This window comes from Phyllopteryx taeniolatus, chromosome 6, assembly GCF_024500385.1.
Source record: "Phyllopteryx taeniolatus isolate TA_2022b chromosome 6, UOR_Ptae_1.2, whole genome shotgun sequence".
Taxonomy (NCBI): domain Eukaryota; kingdom Metazoa; phylum Chordata; class Actinopteri; order Syngnathiformes; family Syngnathidae; genus Phyllopteryx; species Phyllopteryx taeniolatus.
Window position 1 is genome coordinate 24,717,780 of NC_084507.1, and position 26,177 is coordinate 24,743,956.

At 42.7% G+C, this 26,177-nt stretch overlaps 1 protein-coding gene across 10 annotated transcripts in view; it reads right to left on the reverse strand.

Annotated features, from left to right (window-relative positions):
- LOC133480183 (adhesion G protein-coupled receptor B1-like) overlaps window positions 1-26,177 on the reverse strand; it is a 274,432-nt gene that overhangs the window by 207,201 nt on the left and 41,054 nt on the right. Inside the window, exon 1 of one of the 10 annotated variants that reach the window (XM_061777932.1) lies at window positions 5,972-6,188. The exons of 8 other annotated variants lie outside the window; for them this stretch is intronic. In XM_061777932.1, the coding sequence (XP_061633916.1) occupies window positions 5,972-6,155 (184 nt within the window). In that variant the 5' untranslated portion in view covers window positions 6,156-6,188. Of the gene's footprint in view, window positions 1-5,971; window positions 6,189-26,177 lie in introns of those variants that run through there. One more of the 10 variants, XM_061777931.1, reaches the window with a different exon arrangement.

Here is a 26,177-nt window from a genome sequence, read left to right on the forward strand (position 1 = left end):
TACTCTCGATTGTTCTATCACGACGAAAACCTCTCACAAATTGGTGTTTGGCCTCGCTCGCTTCTCGGTTCTGGGTGACTGCTGCGGCTTTTCACATTATATTCCATGACTTCAGCAAACAGTTATTGCATGCCCCTCATGTTTTCTCCTTTATCGTTTTGATTACTGCAAAACCAAATTGCATCCATACTTGTGATTTAAGCTTCAAGGCGCGTTCCCAAACCTCTTCAACAAACAAGAACAGTCCAGTTGCTTCGATTCACCCTTTGCGTATTCCACTCGTTAAGTTTAGTGCTCTGTTCAGTGGCACCTGCTACCGTCATATTTCCTGTACTGCGCATGCTCATCTCCTGCACACTGAGGAGATAAAAAACACACACACACACACACACACACACACATGCACATCCATACAGTATAAAGTCTACCATGTGTAAATCCAATGCATTATTCCCAAGTATCGATGAAATCAATCGATGACCTTTTTAAAACCACTTAAATCGAAATCGAATATTTTCGTCCAACTAGCCAAAATGCAGGCCTATGGGGGGCGCAAGCCAGTGCAAACTGTAGGCCGGTCCCAATGCAGAGGGTTGCGTCAGGAAGGGCATCCGGCTTCAAACTTCGCCAAACAAATATGAGCGTTCAGCCATATTTCATAGCAAGAATTGACAGTGTGATAGTACAGTTTTAACTAAAGTGTTCTGATACAAATAATTTTCCGAGTAATCCATTTTTACAATGATGCACTGTATTAAAAAAGAGCCACCAAATGAGTGTGTTCTCAATTATGTTCGTCAGGCGGAAATGAAATAAGTTCAGTTCAAGTTCGCACAAAATGAACGAGTTCATGAACTTTCGTTCAGGTACAACGCTATATGTATATAAATATATGCTTTACATGCAAAGGTGAATAAACAATTCTATTCACGAACCCACTGTTGAAGTGCAAACAAACAGGAGAAACAAGAAGAATCGTGTTAACAAGCCTGAACGAAATTGCAAAGTACGTGAAATCAGGCTTCAAAATTCTTTCAGCTTGCAGATGCTGCGGCCGTGTCGCCGAGAGCCTCTCCTGTCAATCAAATACACGTACCACCTTCCTTCTCCTTCCAGCGCCCGAGATATCGCACGCTTTCACGCTGAGATTTCACATCATGACCATAAACCGCGCCGCCATGACAATTTGAACCTCTTCTGAAATCGGGCGGACAATGTGCTCCATAAGCGGCCGAAAGCCGCGCATTGCTCTCCGGTCTCCCTGGATGAATTTTTCCGTCCTCCTCGAGGGAGGCTGTAAGGCTAACGGCACGAATGCTGTTGTGCTCAACCTCCAGCGGCTTCAATAACCACTGGCAATGGGCCGCGGCGTGGCAGATGTCGTCCGTTTCACGTGTGGGTGCCAGACGGCAAGACACGTTGCCCAAATAACAAAACACATTACACTTCAGGGAAGATGTATTTTTTCAAGTTCTGGGCATAGCTTCATGGCCAACTGCACGCTATACTGGGAGAAATCGGTGAAGTTATTTATGAACAAGGAGGTCCAATTCCGCCAAATGGCCACTGCATGGAATAAGGTTCCTTGGTGTTTCGAAAGTGTGGTATACGCCCCAGCCCTGTGATGTCACAAATTTTAGGAACATTTAGAAGGTGAAAAAGAGTTTGAAGCCATATCCCAACAATTATATTATAATATTGTCCTCAGTCTTTGCAGTCTTCCAGCGCTTCAAACATAGTCAATGTATCTGGAAACAAAACACGGAAATGAGTTTGCACTCATTGGGCAGCCGTGGCCCAATGGTTAAGATCATCGCCTGCCACCGTGGGGGACCTAGGTTCAAAACCCCGACTGGACCATCTGCCAACATCCCCCGGACTCACGGCTGTGGTGTCCTTGAGCAAGACACTGATACCCCGAAATGCTCCCCGGGCGCTTCAGCTGCCCCCTGCTCCAGTGTGTTCCACTAACATGTGTATGTGTTCACTGTGATGGGTTAAATGCAGAGAACAAATTTCGTGTGCATGCATGCATGTTCATGACAATAAAAGATGATTCTTCTAATGTTTGCACTATAATGAAAGAAAAACCAACACTGGTTATAGAAACAAATCGAATTTGTCAAAAGTAATCATTTAAAAAATATAGGAAAATTAAACAATGAAAATCAGTCGTGGTTCAAAAAACAAACTCATGAAACAAGCCTCAACAAAAATGATGGTATCCTTCATTTAATATTTTGTTGCACAAACTTTTGAGTCAATCACTGCAATCAAAAGATTTTTGTAACTTTCAATGAGAGAAAACTGGAGCTAAGTGCTCCAGTTGTCTCAGGTTTAAAGGGTGCTTTCTCCAGACACCATATTTCAACTCCTTCCACAGATGTTCCATTAGGATTTCGAGCAGGGCTCATAGAAGGCCACTTCAGAACAGTCCGATGTTTTGCTCTTAGCCACTCTTGGGTGTTTTTAGCTCAGTGTTTTGGGTCATTATCCTGTTGCAAGAACTGTGACCTGCGACTGAGACCAAATTTTCTGACATTGGGCAGCACATTTCTCTCTAGAATACCTTGATAATCTTGAGATTTTATTGTACCCCGCACAGATTTAGGACTGCAACAAAGCAGCGCCAGAAAATAAGAGAGCCTCCTCCATGTTTCACAGTAGGGACAGTGTTCTATTCTTGTTAAGCTTCAATTTTGCATCTGTGACCATAGAGCTGATGTGGCTTGCAAAAAATGTTCCAGTTTTGGCTCGTCTGTCCATAGGACATTCTGCCAAAAGCTTTGTGGCTTGTCAACATGCAGTTTGGCAAATTCCAGTCTCGCTTTTTTTATTATTTCTTTTCTCCCATGAAGTCCACTTAGGCTCAAACAACAACGGATGGTGCAATCTGACACTGATGGACCTTGACCTTGCCTTGGAGTTTAATATCTTTAATATATTTTGAGGTTTTTCTGGGCTCTTTTGTTACCATTCATATTATCAGTCTCTTCAGTTTTGTCATCAGTTTTGCTCCTGCGGTCACATCTAAGGAGGTCGGCTTAAATTTCGGAATAATATGTGCAACTGTAGCCGCAGGAATATCAAGCTTCTTGGAGATGGTCTCATAGTCTTTACCTTTAACCTGCTTGTCTCTAATTTTCTTTCTAATTTCCAGAGAACTCTCCTTCACTTCCTCTGGTCTATGTTTAATGCAGTATACACCATGTCACCAAACAGCACAGCAATTTCGTGTCACCCTTTAAATTGGCTGACTGATTACACAGGGCTCGAGAGTGCGACCTTTTTTTCAGCTTGTGCGATTCAAAATTTCGTCATGTTTTAATGCTTGACAGTCGCCTTTTTTTCCCACTGCAATCTCTCCTCCTGTATGCTCCCTGTGTTGGAAAATGTACGTTTTAAATATACCAAATATTACTTTGATTCATTTTATACAACCGTCACAGGCTTTATTGTTATGTTGTGAATACTCGCTCTCCTCCGGGTCATACTGTGCGTATTAATTGTTCCTAGCTATGTTGTGACTACTCGCTGCTATTCGGTAAAGATAAGTTGAGCGCAGCTGGAAAAAGATAGTTGTTTTGTTTTCTTTCTCTGTCTCTCTCTCACTTCGATATAACAAAGGGGATTTTAGTCTGGGCTTCAGTAAGGGGTGACAACTCGTAAGACTTCTACCTTTTCCTCTCTTTGCAAAGACTTTTCTTTCTTTTTTGTCATAAAAACCCACAAAGACAAGATTGCTTCCTCATTTATTCTGTCAGAAAAAGATTTCCCAAAAAGAGAGAGATAGAGCTAGACAAAGAATGAGAGCGAGCGAGCGAGAGAGAGAGATCTCTATTGTTGTTAGGAATTCAATTTGCGTTCAAATGGATTGGCTGTCTGCTGCAACATAATTAACTGCTTCTTACAGATAGGACACATCCTCGTACCCGCAGGATCGTCGTGTACAAGCGCCCCGCATTTGCGCATCACAGACTGGCCAGTATGCGGTTGTGTCTGGCCAGTGCCCACCACGTACCTATAGTGACGCTGGCCCGGCCGCTACTTATTCATTTTCAATGACACGTGTGGGCTGTCAATGCATCTGGACTGTTGGTGAGCTAGCTCGATAGCCCGCACCTACCTTTAAGTCCGGTAGGCCGGTAAACTCCTCCCATCGCAAGTCATCCGCAACTTTTCTTTTTATTCACAATATTATCCATCTGCTCCATTTACACACTGATTGAGGAGTATCTGCAACATTTGCACAATCGACCTTGTCCCAGATTATCGCGCCACTTGAAACCGCATCCACTCCTTGAAGTCGTCTCGGCGCCCTTTGCACAATGCTCATTGCGCCGGACTATTGCAATATGAGTCATTCCCACTGCTCTAAGTGCTAGAGGACTCTGCATCTTTTGCACAATTGTCAAAAATAACAACTAAAATGTACCGGCATTACCAGATAACTATGAACCCTTTATTGCTCAGTTGGGGGAGCTTCTATGCTTACTGCAAAGATCGCCTGCTGAATTTGGCTCTTGTTTTCATTTCACTCGTTGTAACAAATACAATCATGTGCAAAGGTTAGCTGGCAAATCTGTCTGTCTGTCTGTCTGTCTATCTAAAGCATAGGTGTAAAACTCAAGGCCCGGGGGCCAGATGCGGCCCGCCACATCAGTTTATGTGGCCCGCGAAAGCAAATCATGCTCGTCAAGCTCTGCGATTTTTGCTCAAATTCAAAATTGTCGTAATAATAAACAATAATGTTGAGATATTGCAGTTTTCTGTTACCAAACCCTTCTTCTACAGGAACTTAAACAATACTTGAACAATCTCTTATCCTTGTCTTCTGATTTCAAAACTAGTTATCCCTCAATTTGTTGTGTAATGGTAATAATATGATTTGGTGATTAAACATTTATATGGTTTCGCTGTTCTAATGGCCCTCTGAGGGAAATTTAAGAGTTTGACACCCCTGATCTAAAGTAACCCTCCCCAACCCTGTTTATAGCATAGACATATGAAGATATGTCCAAAATTCAAAAGTTCACACTCCTTTAAAGAGGATTGTATCGGAAAACAAAATAAATTCATTAAAATAAAGTGCAATAATTGGAGTAGTAATGATTTATCCATGTTCTGTTTGGGACTATGATTTTAAATAGGTAAATTAGTTTGTTTTGCTAGTAAATACATTGCAAAATAGTGTGAATAATCATAAATGGTCATTTGATATGGTGATGGTATACTTATGCAATCATGTGGTTGCGGTAATGTTAAAAAATAAGTGGTTTTCCCTGGGGAAGAGGCTTAGGAACCCTCACAATAAGAAGTGGCTTAAAAGGTCAAATCAAAGTCAAGCCTTTGTTTTGTTTTGTGTTTTTGGAATGAATTGACCTGTTTTGTCTGCCACTGGTTGCTGCAGACAAACGTTTTGTCCACAGTTCAATATTTTTGAAAATAGATCTCTGAGTCACTGTAAATGTTTACTTCATACAAAACTATGGTATGCCACAGTTGCTGTACCTCCTCCAAAAAAGGGTGTGACCAAATCATGAACTGAAAAGGTTGGTCGCACCAGTGCTACTATTGTGTGTGTGTGTGCGTGTGCGTGTGCAATGAAGACAATGAAGTGGATGGTGAAATGATTGTGTGTGGCCTGACAAATACTTTGGTGCATGACCCAGCTCTTCCCTGGATCATTCCATCAAAAACAAGCCAAATTCAACAAATTTGTATGGGAGATGAATGAAGTTGTAACACTCGAAATTGTGCCTGAAGAATCCATCTTGCAACCATTGACTGCAGAACGGTATGGTTGATGTAATTGAGTCATGAGTATTGCATTTCCTTAGACTGGCTTTACACAGTGAAACTTTTATGCTAACTTCGAAGGTTGCCGGGTGCCAATCGAGTGAAGCATTTCGAAATTGCCTTGTGTCCTGTTTCCAATGTGTCATCCCTACTATTAAGTCATTGTTGTTACCTTTGTTGTCAATCTGATTGAGAGAAACATTTTCATGCTGACTTGTTTCAGCCTTCCCAATGCCAGATGAACAATTTGCACAAAGGCTGGCGACCAGTCCAGAGTGTACACCGCCTCTCTCTCGCCCAAAGTTCGCCGGGATTGGCTCCAGCACGCCCGCGACCCAAGTGAGGACAAGCGGCATGGAAAATGGATGGATGGATGGTTTAAACAAGTGGTGGATCTGCAAATATAAAGAGAAATATCGTTCAACGGCCCCAGCGGTAACACTGATGCAGTCAGTAGCTGTCCATGTCGCACCGAGTCACACAATGTTTTGACAAAGGTAGGACTGAAAAATATAGAAGAAGATTGTGCCTTCCTGAGCTTATGTCTACAAAAAGAGTTACTTTAGAAGCTCCTGTGCATGAAGTTAACCCAGAAAGAACATTCAGGCGTATCCAAAATAAATAAATAAAATGTTCTTTCACAATACACATCGTGTCGGAACGCATAGTCTATTGCAACGGAACAGTGATGTTTTTCTTCATGTCACCTTAGGGGCTCTGTACAAATTTCAATCATGCCTTGCTCTGATCCACTTGCGCATACAATTGTCTCAGGGGTCATTTGACCAAAGAACTGCCATATAAGTATTTCAAATGACTTTGCATTCTCATTTTAGTGTGAGCATATTTCTACAAGCTGGTATGAATTTTGGACAAAATCATCCTTTCTGTTTGGCCATCACTTGTGGTTTTATTTTTCGTGCTCCGCTTTTCCAATTCCAGTTACGTCAGAAATGAAGAGTTGGTCATTCCTCCTTTGTCCAAAGATCTCCAGACCAGACGTGATGATAAAGAAGCTTGTCACAAAACAGCCACAGATAAACACAGGATCATTCGAGAGCTCCATGAAGCAATGATGGAGGACTCAGTGGAAGTATCGAATTGGCGCAGGGAGTAAAGACTTGCCCAATCCGATTTGACTACAGGTACATCTCACACTTTAAAAGCAATAGTTTGTAATTTAAGACATCGTTGTCACTTGCACCTAACCATTTTGCGCACACTGACGACAATTTATCCAGTGTATACAAACTTGAATTGGTTGTGGAAGCTATCAACTGCACTGTATTAACCAGAGCTCTTTGGGCATTCATATAGGGTACGAGAAAGATTCGTGATGATTTTTGTTTCCTCATTTTACCATAGAGACTGACTTCCGTGCTGCTCTGGTCTTGGTGACCCACATCTTTTTTTCGAGAAGACTGACAAGTTCAACATATTGGGAGAGGTATGGAAAGAACTGTTTGGGGTTTCTGGTCTGCGGTATTACACACAAAGGTGCGTTTGTTGACTAGAACTTCAGGGTCACGCCATCCCTTTCCAGACTTTTTTGTTTTGAACCTGTCCTGTTCAGCTGCATGGCCGTGCAGAATGGTGGCTCTGTATTCCTTTTGTGTTGGAACAGGGTAGTTTGAATAGTTCCCTCTGCTTATTTTTAAATTTAAAAAAAAAATGTCTGATGTTTATTGAAAATGCAGTCAGACAGAAAAGGGGAATAGGGGTGCGAACCACAGCAGAACAATAGTTAGTCTTGATATTTGACGACAAGTAAGGTTTCAACAGTTAAATCGGGTTCGTATTGGTGGATGAGTGGGGAACATCCCATGAGGACATGCAACAACTGACCAATAGAACAAGATGAGAGAGGACAGAAAAAGGCAGGACAGGACAGGACAGGATGTGGGAAATGAGCAAGGCAGTGCTACTGATGAATGGTGCGGTGGGATGATGTTTATAGTGTCTAAACACCTGTAAGAACCTGTGAGTTGATAACTTAATATAACCTGTGTTATTATTAGAGGTCGCAGCACAAACAATTCAAGCCTATAGCGTGTCTATGGAACTTATTAGTGAATGAACACCACAGCACATGCATGTTAGTCAACTGATGTACGGAGTTGCTGAGCCGGCACATTGAGGAAGGGTGGGCAAGGGCCCCCTCAACCCGCAAGGGGGGGGTCAAGCCAGCAAGCCCAACTTGCGGGGGACCCAGCCAGGGGGGCGCTACCCACTCCCCAGGACGGTCCCCTCGCCCAACCGAAGCAGTCCCACTGGCCCTCTAGGATGAAAGGAGAGGGGAGAGGAACCAAACCTAACCTAACCCTAACCCTAAGGGGACCCAAAAGGGAGCGGGTTTCCCCAGCAGTGAAGCCAAGAGAAATGTGAATACCCACCACCCACCATTTTACTATGGCTACCAGGTCCCCGACTGGAAACCATTACCCCTGCACCGTGATCATGTGTGGTGGGGTGTCGTGTATTAAAATTGGGGAGACTGGTGGGGGTGAGGCGATACAGTCACGGGGCAATGATGACCTGCAACCGTCAACCCCACCCAGGCCAACCGGCTCCCCAAACGACGTGCAAAGGTATGTGCTGCATTCGGCGCGGAAAGGGATGGCGAGCCAGAGAGCAGGCCGGAGTGCCGGAACACCTGGGCGTGTGTGTCCCCCAGTGCGACACTACCCACTGACGGGTGTATGATCATTAAAACCGGAGGAGCGGCAGGGCAGAGAATGGGGCAACCAGACCGGAGACCGGCACAGATGTGCCAGTTCCCGGCCTGGCGTTCGCCTCATCATGCATTGTGCCAGTCCCTCCAAGGGACCCTGAATGGGATGTGAATGTGCCCAATGCGTGAGTAATAAAAATGTGCACAGTATGTGAAGTAAGAGGCTCGAGTCCCGCAGGCCCGGCCAGCACCTCCCCCCCCCCCCCTGCAGCTAAATCCTACAGTTCAAACTGAGGAGAGTTTCTGTGTAACAAGTGACCAGAAGCTCTGTACAGGTGTACAATGCCAAAGAGCATAGAAATAAGTGTCTGGAGCTTTTTCAGTACAATTAGTGCAAACAGTATGTATGTTGGATTTTGAATAGCCCAATGCATGCATACTATATTGCGTAATGTGTAATGTGTACATTGAACTGGATTAGCTGTAAATGTATTTCTGCATATTTTGGCCAGTAATCATTGTCAGTAGACACTAAGAGGTCTTTTCCCATTTTGAGATCGGTAAGTGTATTGAATTAGTACTTGGGATTCATTTGTATACTTTTGAAAGGAGTTTTTTTGTTTTGTTCTGCTATTCTGAACAAAAAGCGATCGTTCCAAATTCTTCATGTGTGTTGAATCTTTTTTCTGATTGCTGTTCTTACTTGATAGCATTGAAGGAAGTCACCAGCTCTAATTTGAAATTCTTGTAATCAGCTTTCACATGACATGACTGGCACAATGCATGATTCTTTCAACCTGCTCACGTTCTGAAGTGACGTGTGCAGTGACATACGAATTCATTTCCAGTTCCGACGCGGCGTCCCGTGTGGACGTGTATTATTTGCTATTTAATTCTCTAAACACGTACTAATTGGCCTGTTATTTTTTTGTTCAAAGTTGGTTACTCTCCGCGAAAACGCGGTTCCAGCCAGACCGACGTGACAAGTGTATCGTTTCACCGAATCTCTGATTTCGATGTTTTGCGACTGCATGACTTAGGAATTGGCATGGCTTTGACATGGTCTTCGCCTATCCACTCCTCGTCCTCCCTTCGTGACACTTGTAAGAAGCATGCTAAGAAGTGTAGCCTATTCGCTACTATGGAGGTGATGATCTGTGACACCGGACGCAAAGAGAACATTCGCCTCCGCGGCTTGGCAGATAAAGGCGTGGATGACGGATAACTTCCTTCAATTGAACAGTTCAAAAACGGAAACCATTCTCATTGGCACCCCTCAGCTGACCGGGTCATCCTCCATCACCTGCATGGCTTTTTATGGCCATGACATTCAGCTTTCAGCAACAGTCACTAACCTTGGCGTTAAAATGGACGGGCACCTGACTTTCGAGACCCGCATCGAACACCTCTGCAAGACCTCAGAAACATTGCATAACTCCTCCCCACTCACTCCGATGCCACTCCGAGGCTTGCCCACGCCTTTTTCTCCTCCAGCCTGGACGACTGCAACAGACTTCTCATCGGGATCCCCAAAAAGATGACAGCAGTTGCAGTAGATACAGAACAGCGCCGCCAGTGTCCTGATGAAAGTGCGGAAGTATTACCACATCACGTCCATCCTCAGATCTCTCCATTGACTTCCTGTCCAATACAGGATCGAATGCAAAGTCTCCCTGCTGTCCCCCCTCTGCCTCAAAGAACTACTCACCCCCGCTTTCCTTCATACGTAACATGCTCTCTGGACATTTTTGGAACAGTGAACTCAACTTTGAACTAGTTTGTGTAGAAAATGAACTTTCCCAAAAGTGTGTGTGGCTTTGTTTATGACAAAGGTGACAAGTACATTACGCAACCACAACGTTACTTCCAGGTGCTTTTGCTCAGTGTCGTCGCTGTGTGACAGACATACAGTATTGCCAGTTTGCTACCATATGATCATCTGTGAGTGGCAAAACTTGAAGTCGGTGAAAAACAAAAGGGAAATAAGGAAGGAATAAGAGTCAAATTGGTCATGTACCCGAACAGAGGAGGGTTTTTGGTGAAGTCAGATGAAGGACATATTGGTTTTCTCTCAAGGTTTCTTCATTTTAGTTCGAACAAATTGAACACTTCCAAAACTTCAAGCAGTACAAAGAATATTTGTCCTATTCCTAGTCAGCTGGTCTAAGCTCATGAATGAAACTAATGTATTAATATGTCACAAAATGCTAAAATGCTAGCTGCTGAGGTGAAGATGCACAAAGGCTGTTAATGTTTTTTTTTTTTTTTTTTTTAATAATGCCTTATCTTTTATGCACATTGTGAATTTATCCATCCGTCCATCCATTTCCTGAGCCGCTTCTCCTCACGCGGGTCGCGGGCGTGCCGGAGCCCATCCCGGCTGTCATCGGGCAGGAGGCGGGGCACGCCCACAACCGGTTGCCAGCCAATCGCAGAGAGTGTGAATTTAAGAAATCAAAACTCAAAAAAGGAAACTAATTTGTCATACATTATAAATATATCTACATATATATATATATATATATATATATATATATAATTTTCTCTTTTGTATTGATAATTGCTGTTTAACCAAGCAAAAATATAGTTTATCCAAATACTCGATTGTTCGACAGAATTTTCAGTCAGATACTTGAGTACTAAAATATTCATTAGCTGCAGCCCTACAGTCACCTCCCCCGTTATATTGACATATTTTTATGATTTAATCAAACCCTTGCTTCGGGTCTCTGTGCGATTAACCTGCATAAAATTGCTCCTCAAAATGAAGAAATGATGAGCAAAACTACTCCTATGAAGCAAAGACAGAACTTCAAGACACATTGGAGTGTCTTTGAAACTTCGACTGGCAGCCTGGATGAATATACGGACTGTGTCCTATCGTATATCAGTTTCTGTGAAGATGTGTGTGTGCGTGTACCAACAAAGACATTTCGCACAATAAATAACAATAAGCCGTGGTTCACTGCCACACTTCAGCAACTTCGCCAGGCTAAAGAAGACGCCTATTGAAGTGGGGACAGAGCCCTGCACAATCGCGCGACAAACCATCTGACAAAAGAAAAGAGAAACCCCTGCAGTTTGCCTCCCAGGGGGTCTGCACGTCATCCTAGAACACCTAGACAAGGCTGGGAGCCTACATGAAGATGCTGTACGTGGACTTCAGCTCTGCGTTCAACACCATCATCCCCAAACTCCAATTCAGTGTCTCGCCAGCCATCTGCTGGTGGATTCACAGCTTCCTGACGGACAGGACACAGCAGGTGAGGCTGGGGGACACCACTTCCTCCACATTCACCATCAGCACCGGAGCGCCCCAAGGATGTGTCCTCTCTCTGCTGCTCTTCTCTTTCTCCAAGAACAACTGGACCTCAACCCACTCGGCTGTCAAACGCCTGAAGTTTGCAGGTGACACCAGTCATAGGCCTCATCAAAGACGGTGACGAGTCTGCATATCAACAGGATGTGGAGCGGCTGGAGCTTTGGTGTGGTCGACACAACCTGGAGCTGAACAAGACTATAGAGATGATCGTGGACTTCAGGAACCATCCTTCGCCTCAGCTGCCCTATGTCAACCATCGAGACCTTCAAGTTCCTGGGAATTACAGTACTTCAGGACCTGAAGTGGTAGACCAACATCAACTCCTTCCTCAAAAAGGCCCAGCAGAGGATGTACTTCCTGTGGCTTCTGAGGGAGCACAACCTGCCAGGTGAGGCAGTTCTACACAATAGTCATCGAATCAGTCCTGTGTTCATCCATCACAGTCTGCTTAGGTGCTGCCACAAAAAGCGTCTGTCATACACTGACTGTTGCAGTCTCATCACTCTGCACTATTTGCATATCTGTTGTTGACCAATACTGATCAGTCATGTGCTTGAGAACTATCTGTACCATTTGCACAATTGTCACTGGTCCAGATGATTTCACTAATAGTCACTTTAAACTGATTACATTTCTTGAAGACTCTGCACCATTTGCACAATGGTCACTGTGCCAGATTATTGCTCTATTAGTCATTTCAAACGGCCCTAAATTGGGAGAGGACTGCATCATTTGCACAATTGTCAAATTGTATCAGCATGACCACATTACCGGGAACCTTTCATTGCTCAGTGCCTCAAAAGTGGGTTTTTTTTGTCAAAATGGCTGTCCGTTGTTGTACTAGAGCGGCTACAACTACCAGAAACAAATTCTTGTGTGTTTTGGAAATACTTGGCAAATAAAGATGATTCTGATGACTATATATATATATATATATATATAAATAAAACCCCGAGTGAATGTATTAAGTTGCTAAGGATAACTGCAATCTATTTTGGTCCTGATTGCCTTTTATTTTGAAAGGACTTCCTTTTTTGAGCAAGCAATGAAACGGCAACGAAAGGACGGAAAAGTAAAAAGTCAACACGCAGCGAAATAAATGTACAGTATTTTGCGCTTAGCAACCCCCCTGATAGAGGAACAAGGTATGTTTATTGTGTCAATCAATCAATGGTAAATCAATACATGAATATTTTTGTTACCAGATTGTACATTTGTTGATTTTCCCTGCCAAAGCTTCAGATTACTGATTTTTGTAAACGCTGTGTTCAGATACACAGACAGTTGGGAGAGTATGGCTTTGAGTTCACACATTGTTTTTTGTGGATTCCCAAGCGGTTACGGTGAAATGGAGGCTTTGCTGCCATTCGACCTGAAAATTCAGCATTTAAGTGCGATCTTTCATCTTCCAATGCTCACTTCTTCTTCTACTGTACTCAATTCTTCTCCGTCTCTTTTCTTTCCTTCTTCCCGAGAAACCACAGTGCGTGTGCGTGCGTGCGTGCGTGTGTGAGACTCGCCACCTCTTGCATGTTGGAGCCTCAAGCCCGCGAGTTTAGCTTAGCTCGTTAGCCACTAACGAAAGGGGCTTTCCTACCGCAGGAACCTTTGCAGGAACTTCCCTGAGTTCCCCCCTCTGTCCCCACCGGAAAAAAACTACCAGGCTATACGGAAGGTTCCCCCTGGATTATATCGTTCCTCCTGGTAGATAGGGTCTATCAGGAACTCTTTGAGGGGGCGGGCTGTGGTGACGAAAAGCTGATTGGTTGACAGACCTCTGGAGGCATTTACGTTTTCATTCACAGAGGCTCCATTATGCGGCGTTACGCAAGGCTGGAAACAAGAGGATTGAAATACATTGAAAAGCAAAACTTCGAATCACAGATATAGCGTGGCAGCGGCGGACCTCACCGCTGCCCCGTCGGCAAGGTCCGCCGCTGTCCGATTCGATTCAAAGCCAAGCGGGCCTGTGCGTTTTCCTCAGCTGGGGCTGAGGGACGTGAGGCTTCCAAACACCGATCTTTACATTTTCCCGCTGAGCCGCACTTGGTGGACAAGGAGCAGGCTGGACCAACTCTGTGCTCGCCACCGCCAAGGACCACTGCTGGCCGACGCGGTTCTGCTAAGGAGCGGCCACGTGCGTCCTCCTCGGCCGGGCCAGAGGAGACGAACTCCGGCGTGAGCCTTGCCGGCGGGGACGCTCTGATGGTCCGATCCGGTCTGTTTTTTTCATGCAAACACATTTACAGATACCAAATACTTCACACTGCTGTATTTGAAAACTGACGAAGCGCTGTCCATCAAGTCGTATTTTTTTTCATTTCTTTATTGAACCTTTTCCAGGTAAGGTATTTACAATGCCAACCTGGCTGCAGACAGCAGAGTAAAACAAAGCAAAATGGAAGCAAATACATATCCAAACTGTACAATGTGAAATATTGCATTACATCATAGCACATGGAGAATAAAAGATCCATAAAAGGTATGGGAGGGGATATTCTCGAAAGCTGGAGAACTTGCATGAATAAAAATGTCATCGCCTGAATGCCAAGACATTAGGAAAAATGGTCTTTTTGAAAAAATAAATATATATAAACAAATGGAGGTGGACGACTGGTTAGCCATCTGTCGCACAGTTCTGAGGACCGGGGTCCAGTCCCCGGCCCCGCCCGTGTGGAGTTTGCATGTTCTCCCCGTGCCTGCGTGGCTTTTCGCCGGGCACTCCGCTTTCCTCCCACCTCCCAAAAACATGCGTGGTAGTGTTAATTGACATCTCTAAATTGCCCCTAGGTGTGAATGAACAGTATGTGCGCTGCGATTGGCTGGTGATCATTTCGGGGTGTACCCCGCCTCTCGGCATAGGCTCCGGCACGCCTGTGACCCTACTGACAGAAAATGGATGCATGCAGAAACCTGCAGATGACGATAGATGCGATTGAATGCTCTCAAATCTGTAGTGGAACTGTGTCAGGATTCAGGCTGATGTCCCGATTGCATTTCCCATCGTCCATAGTCATCTGCAAGCTATCTATTTCTATTTCACAATCTATTTCGGTATGTCGTCTCGAATAAATAAAATCGAATAAATAGATTTGAATTGATTGAATTGGTTGGCATTCCAAATGTGAATCAGCTCACAAGTGCCTCACCTGGATAAAGGGTTAGGATTCAAAGGTATCGAAGGTATATTTGAAACTTAGATTAAGATGAAAAAATATGACATGGAAAGCTTGAAATACCAGCATTTTTTAGATCCAGGAGTTGTCAGTAACGAACATCAGCCTCATTTGCTCAAAGTTCCCTGAACTAAGGAGTGCAAGGGAAACACAAACCACATGGGCCAATGGAACCTTCTGCTGTTTGATGGGAAAGCCCCTAAAGAAAAGGTTCGTGATCAATACATCGCTCAGCAGAGATCAAGAGTGAGTGTAAAGTGCTGTGAATGTGATTACCGTGTGTCCAATAGAAATGCTGACAGCACTGCAGAAAGCGTGAATTATTGTGGCTATCGAAGAAATATTCGGAGCGTTTGAAAGAATGACAGCCAAGTGCAAGCGAGGGGGCGAACTTTGTGGTATAAAAGAGGAGAACAAGCGACAACGTCAACTACAGGACGCCGTTTCCAAGGCTCGCGATGTGCTCCAAAGAGCAGGTTTGTTCATTTATTCATCCCGCTATGTGTTATGAACACATTTCCCAAAAGATTTCTCACAGCGCTCCTTTTCTAGCATTAGTATTTTACTGTTTGCAACAGGGATTCATACAGTTGAGACATTTTTACATTGACACAGTCATCATTTAAAAGACTAGCTGAAATGATACCAGTCAAATGAGAGCTCAAATAACATAAATCACAATATGTTGCTGTTCCCCTTTGTTTTATTGTAAGTACGTCAGGAAAATCTTTCTATTTAATGACCGTAGTCCTGTATATGCACAAACGACTTCCGCAAATCAACTCAAAGCACTTCCGCCTTGCTTGCGTGAATGAGCAATGTGACTGTTTCAAAGCACCCGCGGGAACTTTAAACATCAACGTCTTTAAAAAACAAAAAAAAAGAGAGGCCACCACAGAGCCACCAAAGATGACAATGGATGCTAATAGCAAATCGCTATGCCCTCAAATCTACTGAACCACAATGAGACAGTGAGAACATGTCCTCGCAGTCAAGAGAGTGGAGTACACCGTCAATTCTCTATTTTCTCATTCACACCCAATTTCACCCTTCACAGATTCACAGTCCCTCACTAATCGAGTATTTTGGGGCAGAAGTGACAGGTTTTAATATCAAGGGTTCTTTCAGAAACTTGTAGAAGGTATATGGTGACAATATGCTTGCCAGAAAACACTATCACTGTTCCATCCCCTGTTGCATAATTTCCCACAGTCATACTGCATGTGAAAAAAACCTCTTAGCATGTAATATGCTCATCGTTGTCAAGTAAGAAACAGTGATGAAATAGCTCTTAAAGCACAAATATGAAACAAACCCCCGAGCCGAAGAGAAACCTGGAATTGAGGCGAAATGACAACATATAGTTGGCATCGACTGTTTCAGCAGGTTCAGCTCACGGTGGAGCTTTTCTCTTTTTTACCTTGTTTATTTGTGCTTTTGGACCTCAGTCGACTTCTTTTGCTTTCTAAACATGGACAACCGGATTGCGCTGGCTCGGAGGCAAGGCGCTTGTTTTTTGCAGTCGGGATAACCTGTCGGCACTTTGTGCAAGCTCTTCGATGGCTCCGGAGCGAGGCTCGACATTCCCCGTGAACTAAGGAGGAGAAGCATGTCGCAGAGCGAGGAGGAGACGATATCAGCCTTTCCTCCCACAATAATGACATAACGTGAGGGCAGTTGGTGTTGGAGAGATAGGCTGACATGGAAAAGGATGACCCGCTGTGGCGACCCCTAACGGGACAAGGAGAAGGAGAAGACTTGGACTGTGCCAATTCCCAATACAAATCCTTCTTTTCTGCCATTCCTTTGTACTTTTGCTGGAGTGCTTTGGTTCATTGTCTTGTTAATTCCATTCCCATCCCAGCTTCAACTCCCTTCATGGTGGCAGGAGATTCTGGTCAAGAATGGATTTTAATACGCCTGGAAAATTCATGGCTCTTAAGATACTGTGGAGTCGTCCAGGCCCAGAAGTGGGAAGTAGCCTCAGACCTTCACATTTCCACCAGCATGCTTCATCATTGGAAGGAGGTTGTTTACTTCATATGCAGTGATGGCTTTTCTCCAAATTGTGACCAGATCATTCTATCTTTGACTCATCTGTCCAGAGAAAGGATTTCCCAAAAGTGCTCTGGCAATGTTCAAAATGGCAGATTTGTTCTTTGAGACCACAGACTCTTCAGTTATCGGACAACCTGCTGCTCTACACGGGAGTTCCGGATTAGAACCCAGGACCTCTGAATTGTGAGGCTGATGTGGTAAGCAGTCGTCCGCCATTCCGCCTGTCACCCAATTTAAAATACAAGCTAAAATGGAAAATAATCTCATTATTATAATTTAAAATATAACAATGAAATACCTGATAGATACATGTTGGCTACTATGCAGGTACAGTATAATCTTTTCTTTTTTTTTTCCTGATATGCATATTAGACAAGTTACAACTAAGTCTTTACAGTGAAATGTTGATCAATAGATGCAACAATGTGGAGATGCTTATGAAGAATGAATAATAATAATAATAATAACAATAATGAGTACGTAAACACTGACATTAAGTTTAAAATAATTACATACTTTGTTTAACTGCTAGACAATGAACAATTTCATGAAATTTTACTTTAAAAATCTAATTTCCAATGGGGTTCAAAGGGAATATTTGAATTGCCTATGAAAAGCAGGAACGACGTTAGCTAGCCACATGTACATAGAGTATATTCAACCAATAATTGGTGTATATAGGGCAAATGTAGACACCTACCGAATAGTTTTAATCTCTACAAATAATTTATAACAGTGATTCACAACGTGTTGTACGAGTACCACTAAAGAATCATTGGATTAAATACAAATACAATTTACATTCAAAACATGAAATACAATCAAACATAATATTATTAAGCTTGTAGCTATGCATACAGCCACTTTAAACTTTTTTAAAATCTAGTGCTGTATTTTTTTTTACTTTTCAAGTGCAGTACATATTTAAGTACAGTTAAGTATTTTCATTTAATCTTGAACATTTGTATTTAACTTTATGTGAACCACTGTACATTTTAAATTGAATCCTTTAAGTAGTTTTTTCCTCCCCCTATATTTAAGTGTAGTTTGTCCAAACTGTGGATAATGTTCCAGTGGCGTACAATCATATCAAATATATTTTTTTAGAAATTGAACCTCTTTCACTCTTTCAATAAACACTTCCTACTATGTAACTGTAGTTTCATGTTGGTCGTTATGGTGGTACTTGGCGAGCTAAGTATTTTTTCTTTTAGGTGGTACTTGGTGTTCAAATTTAAAACCCACTGATTTTGAACAAATAAGACCCCTCCAAGAGGGAGTAGAAGAACACAGACTGGTTTTCCGTTTCGACAACACGGACAAAGAAGAATGAGCAAGGCTTCAACATCACATATCTAACATGTACACAATAGTGGACCCAAGTTACATAAATCACTATATTCAGTGATTTACACCGTAATTTCTCGTGTATAATGCGCATTTCTTTCCCCCCAAAAATGTCAAAATTCAATAGTGCGCATTATACATAGGTATAGGGGCAAATGGAAAAAAAACTTTCACATTTTATAAATGTCTTCCGCCATCAAGTGGTTATGAAGAAGCTGTACACTTTCATTCCAAATTGCCATCGCCACCTAGAGGTTATGAGAAAGGTGTACACTTTCATTATAATAGGCCACCGCCACCTAGTGGTTATAAAAAAGGTGTAGCCTCCACTTTAATTCCAATATGACAGGGGTACGTATGACTGCATATATGTACAGTTGTGCTCATAAGTTGACATACCCTGGCAGAATTTGTGAAATATTGTTTTTTTAATTTATTTTTTATTTTTTTTAATTATGACTGATGACCGAACAACAACCATCATTAATTTCTTTATAGTTATGTTTTGTTTAATGATAATGCTTTTCTGAAATGCTTGACAGTTTAATTTGAATCCCATTAAAATGAAATTAAATGTGTTTCGCCTGGTCCTTCATGTTTTCTTAAAAGCAAAGCAAATGTATTTATTTAGCGCATTTCATACACAAGGTAACTCAATGTGCTTTACATGTTTAAAAGCATATAAAAACTAAAAAAAAAAAAAAAAACAGCTTATAAACATTTAAAAGAAAGACAAAAGGAACACAATTAAAAGAGGGAACAGTGCAAGAAATATCATTTAAAAGTGGAAATGCTCTAAAAAGCATGGGAAAAAAGAAGAGTTTTGAACCTGGACTTCAAAACATGCACACTTGGGGCTGACGTCACTTCTGTTGGCAACTTATTCCAATTGTATGCAGCATAATAGCAAAATGCTGCTTCACCATGTTGGCTTTGGACTCTGTGCTCCACTATTTGACCCGAGTCTGTCGATCTCAGAGCCCTACTGGGTTGATATGCCATTAGCATTTCATTCATGTATTCAGGATCTAAACTGTTTAGTGATTTATAGACCAGTAGCAGAAATTTAAAATCTATTCTAAAGCTGACTGGAAGCCAGTGTAAAGACTTTAGAATTGGCGTAATATGCTCTGACCTCTTTGTTCTGGTCAGAACCCGAGCTGCAGCATTCTGAATGAGCTGCAGCTGTTTAAAGCTCTTTTTAGGGAGTCCAGTCAGAAGACGATTACAATAGTCAAGTTGTCTTGAGATAAAAGCATGGATGAGCTTCTCCTGGTCTGCTTGACACATGCAAACCTTCTTCAGATGGTAGGAGGCAATTGATTTGATATGACTGTTGAAAGTCAGGTCGGAATCTGGCAGAACACCAAGGTTTCGGACTTGGTCTTTGGTTTTTAAAGCGAGTGACTCCAGATATTTACTAAGAGCAATCCTCTTTTCTTTATTGCTAAAAACAATTATCTCCGTTTTGTTGTGGTTTAATTGAAGAAATATTTGGCTCATCCAGTTATTTATCTAGGGTGAGAAGGTCGGTCATCGGGGAGGATCTCAGAGTAGAGTCGCTGCTCCTCCACATCGAGAGGAGCCAGATGAGGTGGCTGGGGCATCTGATTCGGACGCCTCCCGGACGCCTCCCTGGGGAGGTGTTCCGGGTACGTCCCACCGGGAGGAGACCCCGGGGATGACCCAGGACACGCTGGAGAGACTACGTCCTTCGGCTGGCCTGGGAACGCCTCGGGATACCCCCGGAAGAGCTGGATGAAGTGGCTGGGGAGAGGGAAGTCTGGGCGTCCCTGCTAAAGCTACTGCCCCCGCGACCCGACACGGATAAGCGGTAGAAAATGGATGGATGGACAGTTATTTATCTGTTTTAGACAGTGACACAACACCTCAATTAAACTGTAGTCATCTGGAGGCACTGCGAGACATAACTGTGTGTCATCTGCAAAGCTATGATAGTCAAAATGAAAGTTCTGAAGAATTTGACCCAAGGGTAGCATATACAGGCTGAACAGGAGGGGTCCACGAACTGACCCTTGAGGGACCCCATAGGTCATTGCCATTCGATGAGATTGAACACTTCCAATGGTTAAAAAAATCCCTCCTTTCCTCCAGGGAGGACCTGAACCATTTAAGGACTGTTCCATGGTAGTCCTACCCTTGTTTCCAACCTGTTCAGCAGTATATTCTGATCTACCGTATCAAAAGCCGCACTGAGGTCCAACAAGACCAGAATTGACACCTTTCCCGAGTCAGTATCATTTAGCACTTTGATAAGAGCAGTTTCTGTGCTGCGATGAGTTTGGAAACCTGATTGAAATTTGTCAATAAGTCCATGAAGGTCAAGAAATTTCTCAACAATCTTGGCTATGATAGGGAGATTTGAGATGGGTCTCTAGCTTGCTAAAATGGTAGCGTCCCGCGTTCTATTTTTTTTAGCAGAGGCTTAATGGCAGCGACTTTAAGAGCTTTAGAAAACTCGCCTGACTGAAGTGAGCAATTGATTATTTGCTGCAAATCAGCTTGCATAGACTTCACAATTGAATTGTACCCATCTTACAAATTCTGCCTGGGTAATCAAACATATGAGCAGAAATGTATGTTTTCTAATTTAATAAATAAAAGTAGGGCTGTGAATTTCAAAATAAGAGCAAGTACATTTTAAGTGTTCAAATAAAGTGCTTAACTTTAATAAAACTAATAAAACATAATATGTTTTGATCATATGGGTAGAAGCAAAATTATGCATTGTAAAAATGCATTATACATAGGGAGAAGGGTTTTCCAGAATTTTGAGGTCAACTTTGGGGGTGCGTATTACACATGGCTGCGCATTATACACGAGAAATTACGGTAAACACAATTAATGCTTCCGATCCGGGGTGCCGTGGCACACTCGTGTGCCATGAACAAATGTTTAGCGGTGCCGCAGGAAATGATCCAATTTCAATTAGTTTGTCCTAAAATGATTATTAATAACAAATAAATATTTGCTTATCTATCTATACCAGTAACGTATAGTGACTGACAGACAAATTAAATGCTCTTACAATTGATGGCAGAAGGGGCAGCAGGAGCTCAGTCTGTGAGGACTTGGGCTTTGGAGTCGGAGGACACAGGTGAAAGTCGCATGATGGTCAAAAATGTGAAAATGGCAACGAGTTGTTGGAGATGCGTGTCTGCTAGATGGCTACTGTCAAGGTGCCTTGAGCGTCCCCACCGGCCCAGCTCAAGTGGTGCAGCACTCGTTGCGCACCACTTTCACGCTGAATTTCTCCTTCCATTTGTGTGATCTGGCTCTGTGCGTGGTGTACAACACGAAAGTATATATTGGAGTGGGAGTTGGAGTTCCCCTTGAGGGCACACAAATAAGTATAATAAATAAAACAAAAACAAAAAACCCTTGCCATTCATACAGTCCGACAAAAAAAGTCACACTTCCTGTGAGTACCTGTATATTAGCTTTGTATTCCATTAAACAGGTCTACATTTTACGCCTCGTAAGTAATTTTTCTCAGTAAATCGAGAATACAGTGGATGCCCGAAAATCATAAATCATTTATGACGGCCATTATAATTATGTTTTTTATTTTTTCTAATCCCCCAAAATTCCTCAATAAATGGTAATAAACTGCCAATAAGTATTTTTGTGGTTGATTCTCCCTCAAAAAAGAAAAAAAAAAAAGTAAAAAGTAAAAAATTTCGGCCACCCAAAAAAATCTTTGAGGTGTTAGTAGCTACATCCGGAGAGAATAGGGCTGCAACTAGCGTTTATTTTAATAATCAATGAATCTGTCAATTATTTCTTTTCTAATTAAACGATGAATCGGATTTAAAAAATGGATTCAAAACGGGATATTATTTTTTATAATGACAGTGCAGAAAATGCACAAACAAATTGATTGTGATTCAGTTTCCGGTTTGATCCATAACATGTCAGAAAATAAGCATAAATGTTTTCAAAAGTAAAAGATGTTTGCAAACGTCTTATTTTGATGAAACACAAAGATAATCAGTCTGCCCTATTCTTACAATAACTATAATAATATTTACTGTTTAGAGGCTGAATTCCGAGGATTTGGACAATTTTAAGTTAAACAAGGTCTCTAACGATTAAAAAAAATTTTACTCCTTAACTTGCTAATAGATTAGTCGTCGATTAATCGAATAATCCTTGCAACTCTAGAGAGAAGAAAACAAAACATTGACTTCATTTTCAGTTTTATCTTCACGGACCGCCAAAAAAATAAGACATTTCATACTCACATGAAAAAAAAAAACACCATCAGAGAACTAAACAATGGCAACACACATGTGAGCTTCCTAACATGGGTATTGTTTTACATTTCCATTTTAACAGTTAATAGTTCATTTGAATGTAATTATGTTGAAGGTAATTTCCCCCCCGCCCCCAATTTTCTGATATCCCCCGGACGCCGCGGCACCCTTTGCAGTTGCCTATGTTCCCATCTGGGCGAGATGGCCCTGGCTGCTTAAAAGCAGACTTAGCTTTATCATGATCAAATTTCAAGTACTGCATGTCCACATCTAAACAATGCTTACGTTTCTCAATACAAAAACAGCAATTCATAAATCTAGGAATTGAAAGGACTGAAATTGGGGAATTCAAAGTAATGTATTGATATATATATATATATATATATATATATATATATATATAGCTCTTTCCTTTGGCAGTGCCAAAAACTACTTCTTTGAGTCTCCCTGCAAAAAGTGTGTTGCAAGCATTTCTATCATCATTTTGACCCACATTGCACCCATGGCACCATGAGCCCCACCTTCATGCCGGCATGTTCACACACAATCAAATGGACATCTCAGCTCTATACTCTTGCTCAGTCAGCCACCCACCCTCGGGCAACAGGGACCAGCACTTTGTTTTAGCACTTTCTGGAGTGACAATTCCACATGCGTATGTCGACACATCCAATACGTGTAAACATTAAGCAATGTACTAAAATGACTTACTGAAGGGGGCATATGGAAAATGTACTTGTATTCAAATGGTTGAGTCTCTGGAGTCTCTGACCGCTCCTCAAGTACGAAATTATACAACAAGTAAATCTTTTGCTAGCCGCCCATTTGCTAAAATATGTCTGAGAAAGAGTCCTGAATTTTTGAGTTACATATTCCGCCCCGACACCAAGTTTATCCACCCGTGTCTTGACAGCTGAGTTAGGAGCAGACTACAAGGAAACCCTATCACGTCAAGCCAAATACATGCGCCCCACACACAGATATGCACGCTAATCCACAAGTGTTAAGTTGTCGTTTTGTTGGAGGTCACCACGAGGCAGGGCGCAGGGACGACAGCGCTCTCGTACTTGCTTGACGGCCTACGAGGAAGTAGCATATACTCCTATTTTATACAGTGGGTACGGAAAGCATTCAGACCTCCTTCCATTTTTCACTCTTTGTTATATTGCAGCCATTTGCTAAAATCATTGAAATGAATTGTTTTCCTGATTAATGTACACACTGCACCCCATGTTGACCTTTTTGCAGATTTATTCAAAACGAAAAACTGAAATATCACACACAGCCATAAGTATCCAGACCCTTCGCTCAGTATTTAGTAGAAGCCCCCCTTTTGAGCTAATACAGCCATGCGTCTTTTTGGGAATGATGCAATAGGTTTTTGACACCTGGATTTGGGGATCCTCTGCCATTCCTCCTTGCAGTTCTCCTCTCCAGTTCTGTCAGGTTGGATGGTGAACGTTGGTGGGCAGCCATTTTCAGGTCTCTCCAGAGATGCTCAATTGGGTTTAAGTCAGGGCTTTGGCTGGACCATTCAAGAACAGTCACGGAGCTGTTCTGAAGCCACTCCTTCGTTATTTTAGCTGTGTGCTTAGGGTCATTGTCTTGTTGGACGGTGAACCTTCGGCCCAGTCTGAGGTACTGAGCACTCTGCAGAAGGTGTTTGTGCAGGTTATCCCTGTACTTGGCCGCATTCATCTTTCCTTTGATTGCAACCAGTTGTCCTATCCCTGCAGCTGAAAAACACCCTCACAGCATGATGCTGCCACCGCCATGCTTCACTGTTGGGACTGTATTGGACAGGTGATGAGCAGTGCCTGGTTTCCTCCACACATGCCGCTTAGTCCTATATTGGTCCCATCAGACCAGAGAATCTTATTTCTCACCATCTTGGAGTCCTTCAGGTGTTTTTTTTTTTAGGAAACTCCATGCGGGCTTTCATGTGTCTTGCTTCCGTCGGGCCACTCTGCCATAGAGCCCCGACTGGTGGAGGGCTGGAGTGATGGTTGACTTTCTAGAACTTTCTCCCATCTCCCGACTGCATCTCTGGAGCTCAGCCACAGGGATCTTTGGGTTCTTCTTTACCTCTCTCACCAAGACTCTTCTCCCCCACTCGCTCAGTTTGGCTGGACGGCCAGCTCTCGGAAGGGTTCTGGTCGTCCCAAACGTCTTCCGTATAGGGATTATGGAGGCCACTGTGCTCTTAGGAACCTTAAGTGCAGACATTTTTTGGTAACCTTGGCCAGATCTGTGCCTTGCTACAATTCTCTCTCTGAGCTCTTCAGGCAGTTCCTTTGACCTCATGATTCACATTTGCTCTGACATGCACTGTTAGCTGTTAGCTGTAAGGTCTTATATAGACAGGTGGCTTTCCTAATCAAGTCCAATCAGTACAATCAAACATAGCTGGACTCCAATGAAGGTGTCGAACTATCTCAAGGATGATCAGAAGAAATGGACAGCACCCGAGTTCAATGAGTGTCACAACAAAGGGTCGAAACACTTATGGCTGTGTGCTATTGAAGTTTTTCTTTTTCAATCAATCTGCAAAAATTTCAACAATTCAGTTTTTGTTTTTTCTGTCAATATGGGGTGCTCTGGCGGCACGGTGGACGACTGGTTAGCCGTTCAGCGATCCGATCACAAGGTGGAGCAATGTGTCTATTTAAATGCCTTGTTCATTTACTGTACATACTTGTGTCCTGTATACTGAGTATCTTCCAAACTATTCTCGTCAGGTCATGTATTCTGATTCAAGTAAGGTCACACCAACATTACAACATGACAGAAATAGTGGGTGCTAACTTACTGTGATGAAATGACTTTATTGTTTTAAATGACTTTATTGTAATTCAATTACTTCAGACACACCGAAGCTTTAGAGCACGATTCGACAGCAAACGCCGGCATGTTTACGTACAACCGTTAGTGCTAGCACCGGCTTGCTAGGCTGCATAACGTTTTGTTCCCTGCTTGCGAGCCGTATCGTATTCAAAGTATGTGAACATACCTCAAGCAAACCTTGAATGAACGTCTTCTCCCGAGCACCGGTGACCACCGCCACCGCCACATGATTTTTTTCCCCATTTTGTTCTTTTTTTCACCGACAGAATACACGCGCCATCGATTGTTGTTGTCGTGGCCGAGGTAACGAGCGTATCCGGTCGTGTTTGACTTGACAAGATAAAGAGGGGACAGACCGATAGCAGACATTTTTGAAGAAACCAAGAACATGTACTCGTACAAGGAAAGCTGCTCGTCATTCTCTCGCTGACATTAGCAAGCCGGTGTGTCAGTTGGGCAGGTTTGATGTGGGTGGACCAAAATCTGTCTGAAAATCAAATATGAGCCGAAAATGACTACTGAGTTTATTTCAGGCTGATTTTTTTCTGAACACATATTTTTTTAGTCCATAACTTTAGAACAAGTGCCAATATTTGCACCATCGGATTGCATCTTGGTCATGTCAAGGAAATTGAGATTCTTTCATGTTGGCTAAAACTGAGTTACAATGGATTATCACACC